Source organism: Cyprinodon variegatus, unplaced genomic scaffold (assembly GCF_000732505.1).
Source record: "Cyprinodon variegatus isolate N-32 unplaced genomic scaffold, C_variegatus-1.0 Scaffold248, whole genome shotgun sequence".
Taxonomy (NCBI): domain Eukaryota; kingdom Metazoa; phylum Chordata; class Actinopteri; order Cyprinodontiformes; family Cyprinodontidae; genus Cyprinodon; species Cyprinodon variegatus.
Genome location: NW_015150701.1, coordinates 119,126 through 137,731, shown reverse-complemented (window position 1 = coordinate 137,731; position 18,606 = coordinate 119,126). Strand labels below are relative to the sequence as shown.

Below are 18,606 nucleotides of genomic sequence, written 5' to 3'. Positions count from 1 at the left end.
GCCCCACAACTAGAAACCAGACCAATTAAGTAGATTCATCTGTGAGCATAATGGGCCTGTAGGATGGGGCCATCTGTGCCTCCATGAATAGCCCAGAGAAACTCAAGAAAAGGAGGCACAAAGTCTGTAGCATAACTTATAATATTAACAGAAGAGTCATATCCTCTATTCATTTTATTTAACCTTTAAAACAAAGTTCTAAGCATGTTTTCTTTTCTGATTAATCATCACATTTTAATAGAAGAATTTAAAAAAAGGCTCAATGAACAAATTTAAATGCTTGATTAGTTTGCTTTAAGGGAGAAGAATATTTTCTCCATCCCAAAGGGAAATCAACTGCAGTATTATTTCAAAATATTTAGTTTTAAAAAGGCGTTGTAGCTGGTGATGCCTGATGAAGCCTTGTAAAGACTAGGAAGTATAGTGTCCAATAGACAGAGAGAGGAGATTAAAAAATATTTCAAATCAATGCATTCTTTGTGATTTTCTTATTGATCTCAATTTTTCTTAAATCAGGTTTATTGATCTAGTTGTTGTCTACAGCTGCTTATCCTTAAAGGGTTACTGGTTGCTGATCTGCTTCATTCTCTCTCTATTCTCCTACTCTGCAGAATTTATTAGTTCAATCTCTAACCTTCTGCTCTCTCTGCTTTTTCTCAGAGTAGCTTTGCCTCGTCTGTTCCTGTTTGGCTGTGACGCCATCCTGGAGAGAAATATCAGCTGTGCTGCTTCCATCAACACCCTTGTTTATTAGATGCTGGAGATTGGCCTGTTTTTCAGTGTAGTCCTGTTTCTCTGACTGGCTGGATGTGCTCTCTTCATCCTCTGACATGGGAGTTGGCTTGGAGCTCGTCTGCCTGGCTGTGTGTTTCCTGGATGGGGCCGCCTTTTACAGCTGTTTTTTGTATCTCTGCTTCTGTCTCCTTGAACCCCAGTCGGCCTCAGCAGATGGCCGCTCACACTGAGCCTGGTTCTGCTGGAGGTTTCTTCCTGTTAAAAGGGAGTTTTTCCTCTCCACTGTTGCTACAAGCATGCTTAGTGTGAGGGATTGCATTCAAGTCAATGAGTCGATGCAATCAACTGGTTTTCCTTAGATAGAAAACTTTGAATCAATTTGACTGTATGATCTGGTGAACTGTTAAGTGCCTTGAGATGACATGTGTTGTGAATTGGTGCTATATAAATAAACTGAATTGAATGGAATTGATCGCTTGTCATTTAATGATGGAGGGGATGCCCCTAAGGCAGATCGCCATTTTACTACAGAACATAACTAACACTAATTTAGCAGTCAGTTTTTTTTGGCTGGAGGAAGCTGGAGTACCTGGTAAGAACCCACACATTTAAACAAACAACAATTCATGCACACCTTTAAACAAGTCGAAGATATATCAAAACATGTTCTGTGTTAGGCTGCTCAGTGGAGGAGTGGGTAGCACTGCTGCCTTGCAGCAAGAAGGTTCCGACTTTAATTCCTGGCCTGGGGTCTTTCTGCTTAGAGTTTGCATGTTCTCCCTGAGCATGCGTGGGTTCTCTCCGGGTACTCCAGCTTCCTCCCACAGTCCAAAAACTAATTGGCTGCGCTAAAATCTCTTTAGGTGTGCATGAATTGTTGTTTGTCTCTGTGTTGCCCTGCGAAGGACTGGCGACCTGTCTTTTCTTTTCTGTAGTCAGCTGGAGATTTACCATCCGTTTTTGCGAAAGTGTGACAGAAAATGGATGGATTTGATGATGGATGTGTTATAAAGTGCTCCATAAAAGTAGTTGTCTTTCATGAGATGCATCTCTACCTTTTTTATTATTAGAATCAGTTTACTCCTTTGTGCTGTTCAGCTGAAGCTGTAGCTGTATTCAAACTCTGCATTTCTATGACTTACCCTCAAACTCACTTGGCCTGGGCAACATACCTCTGTAACTTACCTGCAGAAATCGGCTTGTTTGCATAGTTGGTCCTTTGCAGAATGTTATGAAAGCAGCATGTACCTGAGTTCCTGGTGCTCACCAGCAGGTATTTATTTTCATCCAGAATGAAACTGTTGGTTTTTATTTTACGTGTTCCCCCTGAAGCATGTGTTACATGTTTTTTTTACAGCTTGTTTTATCTGGAATCAGATCCAGATGTCTTTTCTTCTTCTTCACTGATAAGGATATAGAGGAATAGGTCTCACTTGTTCAGTGAAGGAGGTTTATTACTCTTTATACCATTATGATTTTTACTTTGAGGTCCTAGAAACTATAAATTGACGTTTCTTCTCTTAAATGGAAAAAATGTTTTTTAAGGTAACTTTGAAAACGTGGCTTCATTTGAATGTTTGGCATAGTTCCTCACTTACTGTACTCTGCAGAGGATCCATCACTGTTTAATGAATTTTGACTTTAATTAATTTAAAATGTCACTGCTTAATAGTTTTCAAAAACAGATTTTCTTAGGACATTGGTTACATACTTATTTTTTGCTTGTTAATCATAATATACAGAACTATTAAACAATTATTTAAACCCTTACAGTTTTTTTCAGCTGTTGTTTTTCTGTCATACTCAGTTTTATGATGATACTGCATCACTGAACTAGTAACTATCTGAGAACAGGAAGTAGGTAAAAATGAATAAAACAACATCAATCTCAAAAGCTGACATCTATCTGCCTGGAAAAGGGTTACAAAGCTAGTTTAAGGCTTTAAGTATTCAGTAAATTCAGAAGATATGACACAAAGAAGTCATTCCACTTAAATTACTCCAAGAGCCCATTATTGTTTTATCCAGAAGGTCACAAGTAAAACAGAACAACCAAAGCATTGCAGGCCTCACATTTCTCCAAAACATTGGTTGATTTTGGAGATTTTGGGGGGAAATATTCAGTGGACTGATGAGAGAAAGGTGGGACTGTTTGGAAAGCATTTTTTTTTTTTTTTTGCCTTTCAAACTTTATTAGTTTTACAACGGCTGAAGCATAAACATATAAAATGTTCTAGACATGCTGATATACTTTAGAATATATAAAATGTTCAAAACTATATCAACAGATCCAATTCTGAATCAAAGTAAAAAATAATAATAATAATAATAATAATAATAATAATAATAAAAAAAACATTAACAGGTCTTGGTGTGGCCTAGTCAAAGTCTGGACTAAGATCTAATTGAGATACTGAGGCAGGATCTTCAGCAGGCGGGTCATGGTCAAAAACCCTTTTTTAAATAAATATCCAAAGAGGATTGGCTCAATATTCCATCAAAATGGTGCTAAAAAGCAAGCTATGTTCATTCCACCTAGCACTATGTGGAAAAAGTATTTTACATCAATTAGAACATGATGATAGGCTGATAATATCTGAAAACAAACTGAACTGAACTACTGCTTGGAAAAATATAAAGGAAGTTGATATAATAAAATAAAGTTGCAGTTGTGATACGTTTTGGATGTTTCTATTTTAGTACTCTTGTAGATTATTGTATAAAGACCTTCATAAATAATAACAATCACTCTTCAAACAGCCCAATTTATAACCTTTTTCTTTGTTAGATTAAACAAGCACTGTTGTTTTTGCAGCTCCAAGTATAGACTCACGGGTTGTGTTTATGGCCGCTAGAGGCCGCTGTACCACTGTAAACTAACCTAGTCCAGCCAGCTATGGGATTAGGACAATCCTTGATCCAGATTACACATGCTTTCCTGAACATGCTCTATATATTCTCAGTCAGATAATATTAGTGGATTGTTGTTTTCATTGTTTTAGACTGTGGGTCACAATTAAGTCTTTAGTTCTGCTTTTTTTTTTTTTTTAAACACCACAGATATGCAGGATGATTTGATTGTTAATTCAAAAAATGTGCCATTCTAAGAGCTTACAGGAGCTCATTGTTTTATGACACCTTTTTAGTTCTTTGCTAATTTAAGACCTATATTTCTTTACATCAGCTACAGCCATTTAAAAAATCTCATGATTTCTTGGTCACTAAAACACCAAGTAGCTGTCACATTATATTTCTGACAAATAAAAAAAAAGGTGGGGTTGATATAAAACCTGTTTTCCAGAGTCCTGTTCTGTGATTTAACAAAAATTTAGAACTAAATACATTTCCTAACCTGCAGAACCCTGGAACTCTCTAAAGAATACTGTACTCACCAATAAAACAAAAAAAAAGACGTCCAGGTCAATCTTTTCAAAACCTTACAAAATATGCCACATATTCTGATCGTATCAAAAGAAAAATACATATTTTTAGATTACCGGTAATAGAAATGCTGGAATAAACTGGTTGTGTTGGTGTTCCATCCTAAAAAAGATGCTTTGGATTAGGTTATTAGATGCAGCCCTAGCATTAATATTTTGAATATGATGCACCTTAACCCCCCATAGTGAAACATTAAAAAAGTAAATAGTTTACAAGACAGCATTACTAGAGAAATTACTTTCAAGTGTTGGTTGTGTTTAACATGCCAGTCTAAGAAAGAAGGGATTAAAACAAAGGTTTGTTGCTCAAAGGAACATATTTTTTCCAAACATTTCTGCAAATAAGGCAAAAGATCTGACACAGAGACAAAACCAAAAATTACAAAAACAACACTGAACCCCCAGTAAAACATGGCGGTGGAAGCATCATAATATTAGACTACTTTCATTAGAGGTTGGATCTTTGGTGAAGTGGAAGAAATAGGATGGAGGGAGAATCTGCAGGATCATCCGAGGAAAGATGTGGTAAAGAAAAGGCAGATGAAGATGTGGGAGGCTTATAGATTCCTACCAATGTAGAATAAACACTGAGACTGAATCTCAAAGTTCATGTAACCAGGGTCATTCATCCTTTTTATCTTTTTCTTTCTTACAGAATTGTATGCATTGATGTGCTCTTTATATCATATAAAGACACCAGAACTTGTCCTATTGGTGTATTCACTGATGTGTTTTGTTGTGACAACAAAGCCTCAGAAATCTACCCATTCAAACCCATTTCGCTTTTCTGATTAGGGCATCAAAAAAGTCTCTATATGTTCTTTTATTTATCAGCTTATTGTCATAACATCTCAGATTAAAATGCTGATATGTTAGGATTAAAAACTGTTTGACAATATATACTAAATGCTATAGTGTCATTTAATGTATTAGATTAAACGTATTCTGCAGATTAGGAACTCTGTTAGCTTTTCAGAAGATCCAAAGTTTGTTCTTATAACTGGACTTAGATCTCTTATCTCCTTCTTATCCTCAGGATTCTTTTCTCTCACATCAGAACTCAGCATCTCAGCATCTTAACTCTACAATCAATGAAAAATAGTTTGAAGCATAAATTGAAATTAAACTAAAATGTTTTCTCTTTTTATTGTTTCCCCCCCCCCCCTGATCTAGTGCATAATTGCTCTCCAATTATTCACATGTCAGTGACAGACTGCTGAACCTAAGGTGCCCAAGGAAACGTTATAACAGATCCTTCCTCTTAGCAGCTGTTCGGCTTTATACCAGTAATTGTTGAAAACTAAGTTGATAGGTTTTTATTTCTTTTGTTGCTTTTGCATATGTTTTATTCTTATAAAAAAATCAGTTGTTGATATTTTAAAGCATTAGTTTGCATGCTTGCATTTAAGCATGTCTTGTGGCTGAGCTAATCATTTCACCACTTTTTTTTTGTGTGTGCAAATTTCTATTTTTTAGTTAAACTAATAGATGTAGAACATTTATCTTATGTTGCAAATCTGCTCTTGCCGCTCTGTCTCCTATTCTTGTATTATTATTTTTTTTACCCTTTTGCGTATCTGCATTCTTCCATTATGTTCTTTTACTGCTGGGACACATAAATTAATCAACCGTAGGAAAATAAAGCCTATTACTCTCCCCATTTTTTTTTTTTATGGCATTAGCTTGTTTGAACTCATGTTTTTTGTTTTCTTTTAAAAACTTAAAATCAGCCAAACAAAATGTAGGCTTGTTATAAACATTTGATGCATAGTCTAATTTATTTCATAACTGCCTTTATGTTACTGAATGTTCTCAGTTTAATATAAATGACTTAATCTAGTCTAGTAAAGAAGTTTTTTTTTCTCTCTTTGGGACTTTACAAATGAAAGCTAATGCATAAAATCGAACCTGGTTATAACTGCCAATGATGCTATAAAATGACTCTTTAATTCATACCAACTCATGTTTTGCCAGCGGATGGCCGATATGTATGGGATGCAGTTGTGAAAGACCAGTAGTTTTGAACACAAAACAATTTGTGACCCTCATCCTATAAACACAGTTCGTCCTCTGTATGCGCAGATGTTGCAGCCTGTCGGTGTGATTACTCCTCTCTGAGGCAGCACAGCTGGACGCGTAAGACACCTGCCTGCTGTTTAACAGCATGTACAGAGTGACAGCTTACATTTTACACGCTGTACTTCCTGAAGTCTTTTAAGGCTCCACACTTTGACAATCAGTTCACACTGGTACAATTAAAGCATTTAAGAATGAACATTTTATTAAATGACTTTTATTAATCATGTGTTTAGTCAGACTGAGATAATTCGGCAAACAAAATGCACACGTTTTTTAATTAATGAAGACATAATGGTAAGAACAATTGTCTGCATCAGTTAAATTAAAGAAGATTAGGTGCATGTTAATGTATTGTGTATTGTTACAAATAATCTGGACATTTAATTTAATTTAAGAAGCTGAATTCATGGAAGACAGAAGTGAAAAAATGCTGATGGTTACAAGGTGATACAAGTTTATATTTAAAATTCAAATGATGGAGGAATTTTCAATAAGACGTGGGTTGCGTAAAATTGTTATATTGAAAAATGCTCATTTTCTGACATGTTTTCAAGGATGAATGAATATATCCATGAGTAGAAAATTACTAATGCAAAACAGAAAAATCCAGTTAAAACCATAAAAAAGCAACCCTGTCATATATGAATCATTGAAAATTATCAAAAATGTCAGTTTTATATGTACAAAACTCAATAAACAACAAAAAAGAGAAGAAAAAAAAGATGCAGGGAACACCTTGAGAGCAAAAATGTAACCAAAGTCACCAAACAGTGAAGCACAATGGATAACGCCTTTATGAATGATTTCAGCCATTTTATACTGCAGGAAAGTATTTTAATAATGAATAAAATCATGTTAAGATTAATTAAGATTTGCTACGACTGAGCAGAAAATGGATCTTCATAAGTGGAAGTTTTATTTGGATTGGTAAAATATAACCTAAATCTAGAGCTTCAATCCAGGCCACTCAACTTTTATGCTTGGATCTCAAAGCGCCTGTTATAACATTATAACATAAATGTTAATTTAACATTAATGTTATATTATATAATTTCAACCCTAAAACTTGAGATCTAGAACCGTAATGTGGAAAATAACTTAGTCAGATCCTTTAAGGAATGTAATTATTTAACTAAGTGGTTATTAGGTGCTGAAGAAAAGCACTTGGTACCGAGATTCTGCAGGTACAGTATTAGTCAGAGTTCTCATTTTAAGCAGTCTCTTGATTGGTGAGAGGACATGAGGTTAGACCTGGTAGATCACGCCATCAGAGAGACTCACTGAGCAGAAAACTAGGCCCTGACACAATCCCAGCTAAGGTCTGTAATATGCTAATTAACTCAAAATGCCATTGTTGCTATTAAAACTATATTTATTGATAGTGTTGATTTATTTATTTAAACATTATCAAATGTAAATATTTCAGAAATAATGACCTGAATCAATCCTAAACTGTAGCTAAAGGTTACAGACAAAGCAGATGATTAAAGATGTTTTATTTTTTATCAATTGCAGACAAAGTAGCTCAATATATTAATAAAGAATATGCTATATCTAATTCGACTGTTTTAAAGTTTGATTATACTTTCAGTCCCTTTTATCTGCTCTTAAAATAATCTAAGCCTGCATGCTGATTCAGTAGCTAATATGCAGGTGGCTGTTTATTCCAACAACAAGCATGCTAACAACACCAGCTTGATTCTAAAGTTCAACTATAAAGAGTTAAATACATGAAGGTTAGTGCTGCTTTGGTAGCCAGGTTGTGATTGAATTTCAGCCCTTGTTACGTTACAGGTTACGTTACAGACTGGCGTACACCACAGGAACTGAAACCAGCGTGGGAACATCCTTAGATCAGACGTCTGAAGCTTTATTCTTTAATCCTTTATTTCTACATCTTTTATTCAGAAGAGCCTCGTTTATTTCCCTTTGACACAGAATAATGTAAGAATTATGACTAAAAGCAAAAATCTATTCATATTCAATTAAAAGAGAAAGAAAAGTCGGTTGATTTCTGGAGTATTCTCATGTTTCCATCTACCATAGTTTTCTAGACCGGATCATCCTTATTAATTCACTGCCTATTGAAGCTTGTCAAAATAAAATTTAAATAGTTTAAAAACATGTGCAGCTTTTGTAAAGAAAATCTAATCTAGAAGTTCCAATTTACCAACATGGTCACTGTTTACTAAGAAACCTATGAATCAGGGTTTCCTAACCCTGGTCCTGGGATTTCATGTAGGAGAACTTGCATCGGAGGCTGACTAAATACTTTTTTGGCTCAGTGTAAATATGTTCAAATGCTCAGGTTAAAATGAGTTGTTTTACCTTCTCAGAGGGACCCTGCCTTTACTCAAGATCTAAATGACTCAACAACAGCATCTAAATTAATTTAACTGCATTTTCACAGCCTGTTTTAGACATTTTGGGGAATTGTTAATTATGAGGTAAAGCTTTCTACAGACTTCACTGTGAAATTTTACCTTTGCAAGGCAAGCTACCGTTTTTTTTTTTTATTAAAATCTATAAATACTTGGTTTCAAATTATGAAAGCAGATTTCATATCTGTTTAGTACTTTAAAATAATTGCACAGAATACAGATGTAGCTTTCAAAAATCCTGAATGTCAATATTAGTCAAATGAGATCTTAGACATGTTCATGTTTAACATTCAGGAGAATACCTGATCCTTCAGGGGTCAGAGCTCCTCACCACCCTAACGTGTTACAGCCTGGACACATGTTGGGAAGCATCCTGCAGGGGCGGGAAGAGGGACTGCTGGAGACTTTAGTGAGGAAATAGAGGAACCTAAGATGCATTTGCATGATTTAAAAGAACACACATCAGGTTCAGTGCTTTTATAAACAGCTAACATATTCAAATATTTATCAAATATTTATATTCTAAGAAAACTATTTGCTGGAAAAGGTTCAACCTTTTTCTCTTGTAAATTGCAAAACTTGTTTGACCGTTTCTCAGTTACGGTCTTTGATCTTTCTGCAAAGCACTGAAATGATTAGAATTACATATACATAGTAAAATACTCTGATAAAAACCAACTTCTTGGATGATATTCAAATTCTTTCCATCAAAAATCAAATAAAACAGACCTATAAAGAAACAAACCTTTTCTAATCAGGTTCACTCTCAGCTCGTTTTTGTGGCCGGTTGAAAGTTGGATCGTTTTCCCCTTCACAATTAATGAGAAAATTTAGTTGCTAAACGATTCATCATCCATCTTCTTCCACTTGTCTGGGGTCGGGTCGCGGGGGGAGCAGCTTTAGTAGGAAGGCCCAGACGTCACTTTCCCCAGCTATCTGGGCTCGCTCCTCCATGGGAATCCCAAGGCACTCCCAGGCCAGCCGAGAAACAAAGTCCCTCCAGCGTGTCCTGGGTCTCCCCCTGGGCCTCCTCCCAGTGGGACGTGCCTGGAACACCTCACCAGGGAGACGTCCAGTAGTCATCCTAATCAGATGCCTGAGTCACTTCAACTGGCTCATTGAGTCCTCCCCAGATGACTGAGCTCCTCACCCTATCTCTAAGGAAGAGCCCAGACACACTATGGAAAAAACTTGTTTCAGCCGCTTGTATCCGGTACCTCATTCTTACGGTCATGACCCAAAGCTCATGACCATAGATGAGGGTGGGAGCGTAGATCAACCGGTATCAAGAGCTTTGCCTAAATGATTCATTTGAAGAATATTTCTATCATTCTGTTATTTTCTAATAAAAATAATATTGCATTAGATAATACAAATTTAATGTAGAAATAGACACTAAATAAGAATCAATTTAGTTCTTTAAAATGCTGTCCATGTAGAACGTAGGAACCAAATACTTCGCTGGGGCCCCTTTGGCATCGATTAGTGCATCAGTTGATGTGTCACACATGGAGGCGATCAGACTGCGACTGGAATTCATGTTCTGATAATTGCCTTCATCCCGTCTGTATTGTTGGTTCTGGTATTTCATCATTTTTCTAGACAACTAATACAATCTCTCAGCATTTTGTGTCAGAAGCACAGACTCTGGCTGCCACCCATACATGAGGAATTTACTATAAACTCGAGAATGAAATTAGCTCAAAAATCCTCTCTGGGCTGCAGTTTATCCTGGTATAGTTATGTGCAGCCCTTTAAAGAAAACACCTTTTCCATCCACTTAACTTTATCAATCTGCGTAGAGAAATGATATTACATTAAGCTTCTTTAGCATTGACCTTATAAGCTCCCTGTAACAGCATTCCTACATAAAAAAAAAAAATCTAGCATTATGTAATAATGATTTATGAGAAACCTAACAGGCTTTTTATTGGCTGTAAGACTTATCAAAATTTATGGAAATACATAATTGAATTTAATGATTCAGACTTGCTCTTTCTAACGTGAATTACATTTACCGACTAAATTAATTAAATATCTGATTTGTCAAATAAAAATATCTTTATTTGCATGTGCTACACAGGTCAGAAGCCTTACAACACACTTTCTGATTTAGTACTTTGTTTTTATGACTAATACCGTTCATAAATTCTCACAGAAGGCGTTAAAATAAAATGAACAAATATGGAATTATTTAGTATGAAAAAGCTTAATTTAATTATTAACTTTCAGCACCTCTTAAAGCATATCTGGGAAGTTCTTTCAACACTTTGCGGGGAGAGATTTTGAAGAATATATAATGTAGATATTTCTTATTCCTGTACGTTTTTAGGTTTGATACCTTATGTGAAAATCTGTAATATAGTCATTGAAACAAACAAATCCATTAAATAAGACATATCTAAGACCTTTACCTGCTTTTTAACATAAAGTAACACTTTTATCCAGTAACTTTAGAATTGAAACCGTAATATAGGGACACAGTAATGTTTTTACGTATTTCAAAAACATAAATCATCCATGAGAAACATCCCAGTCATACCTTATGGTAAACATTTTATAACAACAACCCTTGTTTAAGAAAAAATAAGAAACAAATATCACAATAATCCACAGTGAAGTTACCATATTTTATTTAAGTGCCATTCATGCATATTGGGGAAGGTTGGCGGGGGGGTGGGCGTTGGTATTGACAATTTTCTAATAACACTTGAGTTATTTTACAGCACTAAACGAATACAAAGAGTAGCTGTGTCACCTCATTTGACAAAAGTAATAAACCGTGCAGTAAACAAAAACAGGAGACAAAAAAAAAAAAAAGAGAAAGAAAGTACAAGAAATGACAAAGACAAAATAAGGACTACAAAATAAAAACACAAACCAAATATATACTGTCAACACTGAAAACACTGAATGTAGAACCATAGGTACAGGTAAAAGGTAGTGTCACACAAGAAGCCAACGCATTTTCATCACATATATACAATATAGATATATACATACTGTCTGATGGGAAAAATAACAAAATATTCTTTCCCCGCCTCTTTTATGCATACCCTCCCCCCACCCCAGCAGAGGAGAAAAAAAGGGATGATTGAAAAGACACATTATGTACAAAGCACAACAACACACCAGCACTGAATAAAATAGGCCCCAATCAGCAGTAGATGTTGGCAGTTCTCTCCAATGTTGTAACAAGGTTTATTCATTTTTCAATTGTTTTTTTTCTCTCCCCAATAATAACATCAATAATCTCTCTGGCAGGTACATGTCCAGCTGTATTTAAAAAAAGGAAGAAAAATAAAAACCTCCACAAGAAAATACACACAGAGACAAAATGCAAAACTGGGATCCAGTCATTTCTTCACCTTTTCCCTTTTTTTCCCTCTCTTTACTCAACTCATATCCTGTTGGCCGACGAGTTCCTGTAATAGTTTGTTTTCTCAGTCTTCACCTGGAAGAGCTGAAAAGCTTCTTGCCAACACGCAGAACGTTCTCCAAGAGTCCTGATCAGCACACAGACAGCAGTCTCTTTGACCCCTGCTCACCTCCCAGACCATTCACGACTCAGTTTACCTCTGTCCAAGAAATTAGTCTAGAACCTGATCAGCTTTAGTTAAAAACTCGACATCCACCTATACAGAGGACGCTTGAAAAATACACAAAACGTTAGCAAGAAAGGAGAAGAGGTGAACACACACGTTTGGCAGGAGTAAAAAAAAAGAAAGAATATATAAAGAAATGACAATAAATGGCAGTTTTATAAGCTTAGAGGAGAACTTGGGTTTCTTCTGCACAGTGCAGCTCTGAGTGCTTAAGATGATCTAAAGTCTAAACCAGGCTTAATACCTTGCTGCATCATTAGAAAGCGTGGTTCTGTAAAGTTCAACTTAAAAAAGAAACCATTGGATTTGAAAGTGCCATATTTCCACTAACTAAACGTATCAATAACTGTTCGTAAAATACGAAAGCAAAAAAACGGACAAAATGGACCTTTAAAAGAAAATAACTGTCTGAAGAACTTGTTTACTTTAAACAGAATATAGGAAACTTTCAGGTTATCTGGTTTTGATGTCTGCTTAGAATAAAGACTGGAAACGGAGGGATGAAGAGACTTAGAGAGGATGTTAATTATGAAGCAAAATCTACATTTGGTGCCTGAGATAATCTCCTAATATCCAAATTCATTGAATAATATAAATAAATGTTGGTCACTTAATAAAGATGCTGCTTACTGAGATGCCTGGATCAAATTCAAAATGGACCAATATTTCCTAAACTGACTGACGACTGGCTTATCAAACACTCCATTTTGTCCATATATTTTTTAAACAACTCCAAGTGCACTGATGCATTTTTTAAATTGAATAAAACTAATAATAATAGATAATTTAGGGTGATATTGTGATATTTTAACTTCCGATAGATTAAAAAGCAGAAGCACAATATTGGATCTCACAGGCAATCAGTTTTCTTTTTTGTGTTACAGCTCTTAATTTAAAAAAAGGAAAACCAACAAAATTGATTTATAAAAATTGAAGTGGTTGGAAAATCCTTATTTATACATTTAGACTACAGCCACATTATTAGAGGTTAGTAAAAGCATCATTATTAGTAAAAGTAATATGAGGGTAACCATTTCCAAGCGGCATTAAATGGATTTATTAAAATCTGATATAAAGATAATGACCAAACACCAACTAGATTTGTCTTTAAGTAGCCTACTGTACGTCTTTTATTTATTCTCAGTCCTTTAAACAGAGAATATAACTGATGTTCTGTTTGTCGGGTTTTATAAAGTTAATAGTTTTCAGTCTTTATGCTAACCTCAGCTGACAGGAAGCTGCAGCCTCACAGTTTATCTAAACATTCTAGACATATTAATTTCTCATCTCCCAGTTTAAAAGCCAGAATAGTATTCCAAAAATAATGTACTGCCCCTTTAAACAGAGACAGCGTTGCAGCTGGAGAACACCAGAACCTGACGAAGAGGAGGAAACGGTTGGCCGCCAGTAAGAGCGGCTCAATTAGATATTCTGAGTGAAATGATTCATAGTATAAAAATGACTGAATCAGAGCATCTGATTAGTTCACTGGGGCAAGGAGGAGTTTAACATCTTCAGGTCAAGTAAACAAAAGATACCCATATGCAATGGGCTTTTCTATTCCTTTAGCCCATGTCTCTTTCGGCCAGTGCCAGTCGGATTGTGGAGCCACTACAGTAAAGTACAGACCAGGTCTGCAGAATCTCCCATCCCTCTCTACTGCTCTGTGCTTTAGATAATCTTTTTCGTCTAACTGTGAGAAGAAAACCTCACTCCCCTTCACTGTGTGCTTCTGCTTTATGCTCAGATAGCATAGAGATGATTGCAGCAATCAATCTTAAACCTAAAATTACAATAAAAAGCCAGTCTCTCACACAAACACACACAACACACGTTCCACCGACATGTGGGAATTATTTTCTTCCTGTTCTTATTATATTTTAGAAAAATCTAATCTTTATGTCATAAGATTTGGCAGTTTAAACAAAATGACTCCCCATAGATTTGGACTATAACCACAAAATCTGCAGGTAGCATCAACAATTCAGTTTTAAGTTAAAAACTGGACCTTTTTATAATTTATTACACCAATGCATGACGGATGTCTCATTAATCACCAAACAAAAACTCACTCATGTCTATTCTATCCCTAAATGAATCATCTGACACATTGTTTAATAATTTTTGAAAAGCTGTTTCCATCAGCAAGTGATCAGTAAGACTTTCTTTTCATCTAGACGTGAAGGGAGATCAGGAGATTTCTGTTCAGTTAAGCTCTTGCTACTGGTGGAACCCAAACTAGAATCGGGTCGGTAGCTGGTACCAGGGCATATCTGGGTTCTAAATAGGTACAAGTTCCTGTGGGGCAAAGGGCAGAATTTGGTCTTTATGGAGCACAGCACAGTGCAGTGCAGCTTCCCACCTCCATCTATTGCTGCACACTGCTGGTAAGCTGGCTGCAAAGATGTTACTATTCTTCTCTCCCTCTTACAAAAAAGAAACAGAAATATTGTCTTTTATTACTTTCAGCATTATCTTTCAAGTCTGTTTAATCAGGCTTTATGATTAATTGCAATTTTTAGTAAATACAAAAATCCCTTATTCTGAAATAAAAGTTTTAGCATTTATTCAAACTACTTAAAACATAAGCTAGCTTTTCTGCAGCTGCTTTAGAGTGATAGGATCTTGTTTAATGATTAATGGAGACTAAAGAAAAAAAGTTTCTGTTGAATTTTTAGAGTTGCTAAAACTCTCAGGTGGATCAACTACATACTAACTTGAGAACCCAAACAATCTCAGACTGGAAAATAAAGATTCATTCAAGACTTTTTTTCCACATACCTGATTTGATATTCTCAATGTTTAAATTCATTTCTGATGAATTTTATGAGAACAAACTCTCCCATAACTGCAGAGATTTTGTGGGATATCTCTCCAGTTAAACTCCTGGTTTAAAAATCAACCCAGTGGTGGGAAACACCCTGTTCAGATGTTCATCACCTGTAAACCTAAGCTAGCCGTCTCTTCTGCCACAGCAGAGCAGTTTACCCCACAAGTCACCATCAAGCACCATCGTGTTCCTCCGAGAAAGACGGCCTGTGTTTTTTCTCAAGAAATAAAAGTTAAAATAAGCAAACAAAAATATTAAACAGACACAAGAGAGAGAAAGAGATAGAGTTAGAGAGAGAAACCAGCTGAGGCCTAACGACACGAGAAGAATTACAAGCTGAACACGTCGCTCAAATCACATGACAGGTACGGAGCAGGGGGGCGGGGGGGGGGCCAGGGAGAGGAATTCAGCTTTGGAGGGATGATCGTCAGAGTAGGAGGAGAGGGCTGGCCGAGCAGCTGAGGACCATGTGGTTGATTCGTTAATGAGTTCCACTCGTCTCGAGACAAGTTTGTGATGAATCACAAGAGCATGTCTGACTAAAGATGATTGTCTTCAAAGTAACATTTTCTGGTTATGGTTTGCTGCTTGTAGAATTGTCAGGACTCTAAAGGCTGGTTTCCACCAAAGTTTGTCAAACGTTCCTCTGCATCAAACAACTTGCGGCCTGTCAGCTCAGCCTAGCCTCCTCTGGGTTACACCTCCCCTTCTCCATCCACTTTTATTTGCTTTAACGGGGGGTGGAGGGATGGAGCAGCTAAACAATGGAGTCCCAGTCGAAGTCATCTTGGATGTCATCAGGTTGCATGCGATGCATCTGAAAGGTCCTGGAAGGTATCATGTGCTGCTGGTTCATCTGTGCATGGTGTCCTGAGAGCAGGGACACAAGTGTTAAAAAGTAAAACATTATTCCTCACTTCTCTATATTTTGCTCCCAAGAAGCCAATTTTTTATTTTATTTTTAAGGACATCTTAATCTACAGTTCCTTAAGCTTTCTGAAGATCTTTTAAATATTTTCCTTAAGAAGCAGACGAATTCCATGTTGTTGTGTTGTACCTGTCATTGTGGGTCCTGTGTTGCTCATGGGGGGCATGTGGGGATATCCTGGAGGGCCCATCATAGGGGGCATGCTCTGTCTTGTGTCCATGTAGAGATTTCCTGATGATTAAAAATAAATATTAAGAGGTAGTCTCAGATATTCAAAAACACAGAACGCATTCCTAAAAGGTCTCATGAAGGAAGCTTGTGCAAAATGAAGCATTTTGGACACCATCTAGCAAAGTGAGTGCAGATTCTCTATTTACAAAGGAAGAGCAGTGATGAATGGAGGGGAAAAAAGTAGTTTCAAGATGTTTAAAACCAAGAATAGTACTCCTCTAAAAAACACCAGCTCAGCAGGATAATGATCCTACTTTTAAATGCTGTATTCTTTTGGAGGGGCAGACCCTGCTGCATTGGCAAGCTGTCTCCCTCGGGAATCCCTGTGACAGCTCTCTCACGCCAGCCAATCACCCGGGGATTTCCCCTTGCTGTTTGCAACAGCTGAAAGTGAATATAAATTGTTCTTTGAATTTGTACTTAAAACTATAATTATCTGAATAGATTTTCGTTTATGTTAAAATCATAGTTTTAGATTTTGTTCTACTGTATTGTTACCTGTCTTGTATTTTAATATTTAATTTGTAAAGCAATTGGTGATGTTCTCATCTGTGAAAGGCGCTATATAAATAAATTTTACTTACTTAATAGTCATTCTACTTTAAGGTAATCTAGCTGCCAAACACACACACAGATCATTTCTCTTCCTTTTTATTCCTACTACTCTCAAGTTAAACAATATATGCCAACACTGCTGCCATTAACACTGTTCACTATTAGTGCTGCAGAAAGTAGTGCTGGCTCAGAGAGTCTGTGTTTAGCCATGACTCCCTCTGGGATGAAGGCACTGCTGCCATTAACACTTAAAACAACAAAAAAAAACACCAGTGCTTTGAAATATTATATACATTTAATTGATGTCATCTAAAAAGCTAAGGAAAATCTTCATAAAGACGTTTGTTTTTGGGCACAAAGGAAAAATGTTGCTTCTTTTAACCCAGATTATTTAAAATTGAACCAATCTGCAGGTTTACAGACCTGTGTTTAGGTGCTGGCTGGGCTTGTTGGTGTGCATTGAGCTGTGACACACGGGACTCTGCACTGCCCCCTGTTGTTGAATTACACCGGTGCGAGCAAAGAACTGGTCGATGGACGAGCAGAGGTCCGCAATCTGGCGGGGTTCAAGGCACCAATTGTTCAGCTCAGCCTGTCTCATGCTTTCTCTTAAACCTATGAAGACAAACATATGTTTTTTTTATAAAAAAAAAAAAAAAAAGAGGTTTTCCAAAGAACATAAATAGGTTTACAACAACAACACTCTGCAGCAGTATTTATCATGTGAGTAACCTTCAGTGGGTGATGTTAAAAAAAAAAAACATCCTACCCTGCATTCCTTCATTCTAATTGGATAAACTGACCTGCTGAGCTCGGTGTTTTGGTAATTAAACTTGAAGGCAGTGTTATTTAATTGAGGAGCTCAGTTTAATTAAAGTTGTAATCAACTCTGGAGTGCCGACACATCAGCATTCAATCACAGGCTGGAGCAGAGAGGTACGCTCAGCCTCTGGTTTAAACATCGCAGAAAAAGAAGATGAAAACTACACCAGAGAAATGTAGCATATAAATAATAGTCTAGACCATATACAGGTAAAACTACAATATCCTGAAAAGGTTTATTTTAACGATGAGATTAAAAGATTGAAGATTGAATCAGTATAACTATATTAAGCATTTGTTTGTTTGAAAAGTTTATTAGATCAGCTTAAATTGATTTTAATAGAGATTGACTGATATAGGTTTTTTAAGGCTGATGGCAACCGATCTCTGATGTGTGCTATGGACCGTTTTGGCAGTTTTTTCGGGATTATATAAATGTTTTTATTCCTCCGTATACTCGCTAAAAATTACAACAACAAATTTTGTAAAAGCCTCTACAACAATAATAAAGCTTGCTCAAGTCTCAATTTAAACACAACAGAAACAAATGAAATAAAACACATATACAATAGATAGAAAAATGGAGAGAGAGCAGCAATGCATGCCTTTTACCTGATAATAAGGCACGGCTGTAATGCACCAATGAATCAGCCAATGCATGCACTTGTCAGCCATTGTAAATTACAGTCAGATGATGTATAAAATACCTGCCATGGAATTAATTAGTACCCTAAATTTTAATGTTGAAATGATATAGTCTGAACAATCCTAACCCTAACTCTATAGATAATCTATTGGGTTGAGTTCAAAGGAAGATAGGAGAAACCAGAATCACCTGAAGGAAGCTAATAAAACAACCCAGGGTTCATTTACACCTTAGCAAAGCCAGCCACGCTGCCCTGATTCATGGAAAATAGCCTGACAAGTTCTTAGAGCATATATTTTGCAGAACATGGATAAAATGCCAACAGGCAGTCTTTTCTGTATTAAAATAAGTTTT

At 36.2% G+C, this 18,606-nt stretch overlaps 1 protein-coding gene across 1 annotated transcript in view; it reads right to left on the bottom strand.

The window, feature by feature from the left end:
* Positions 1 to 11,261: 11,261 nt before the first annotated feature.
* Positions 11,262 to 18,606, bottom strand: part of LOC107089345 (forkhead box protein J3-like) — a 101,341-nt gene continuing 93,996 nt past the window's right edge. The window contains exons 10-12 of the mRNA XM_015382082.1: positions 17,208 to 17,399; positions 16,128 to 16,229; positions 11,262 to 15,940 (exon numbers count right to left, since the gene is read on the bottom strand). Of these exons, the coding sequence (XP_015237568.1) occupies positions 15,828 to 15,940; positions 16,128 to 16,229; positions 17,208 to 17,399 (407 nt within the window). The 3' untranslated portion in view covers positions 11,262 to 15,827. The remainder of the gene's footprint in view (positions 15,941 to 16,127; positions 16,230 to 17,207; positions 17,400 to 18,606) is intronic.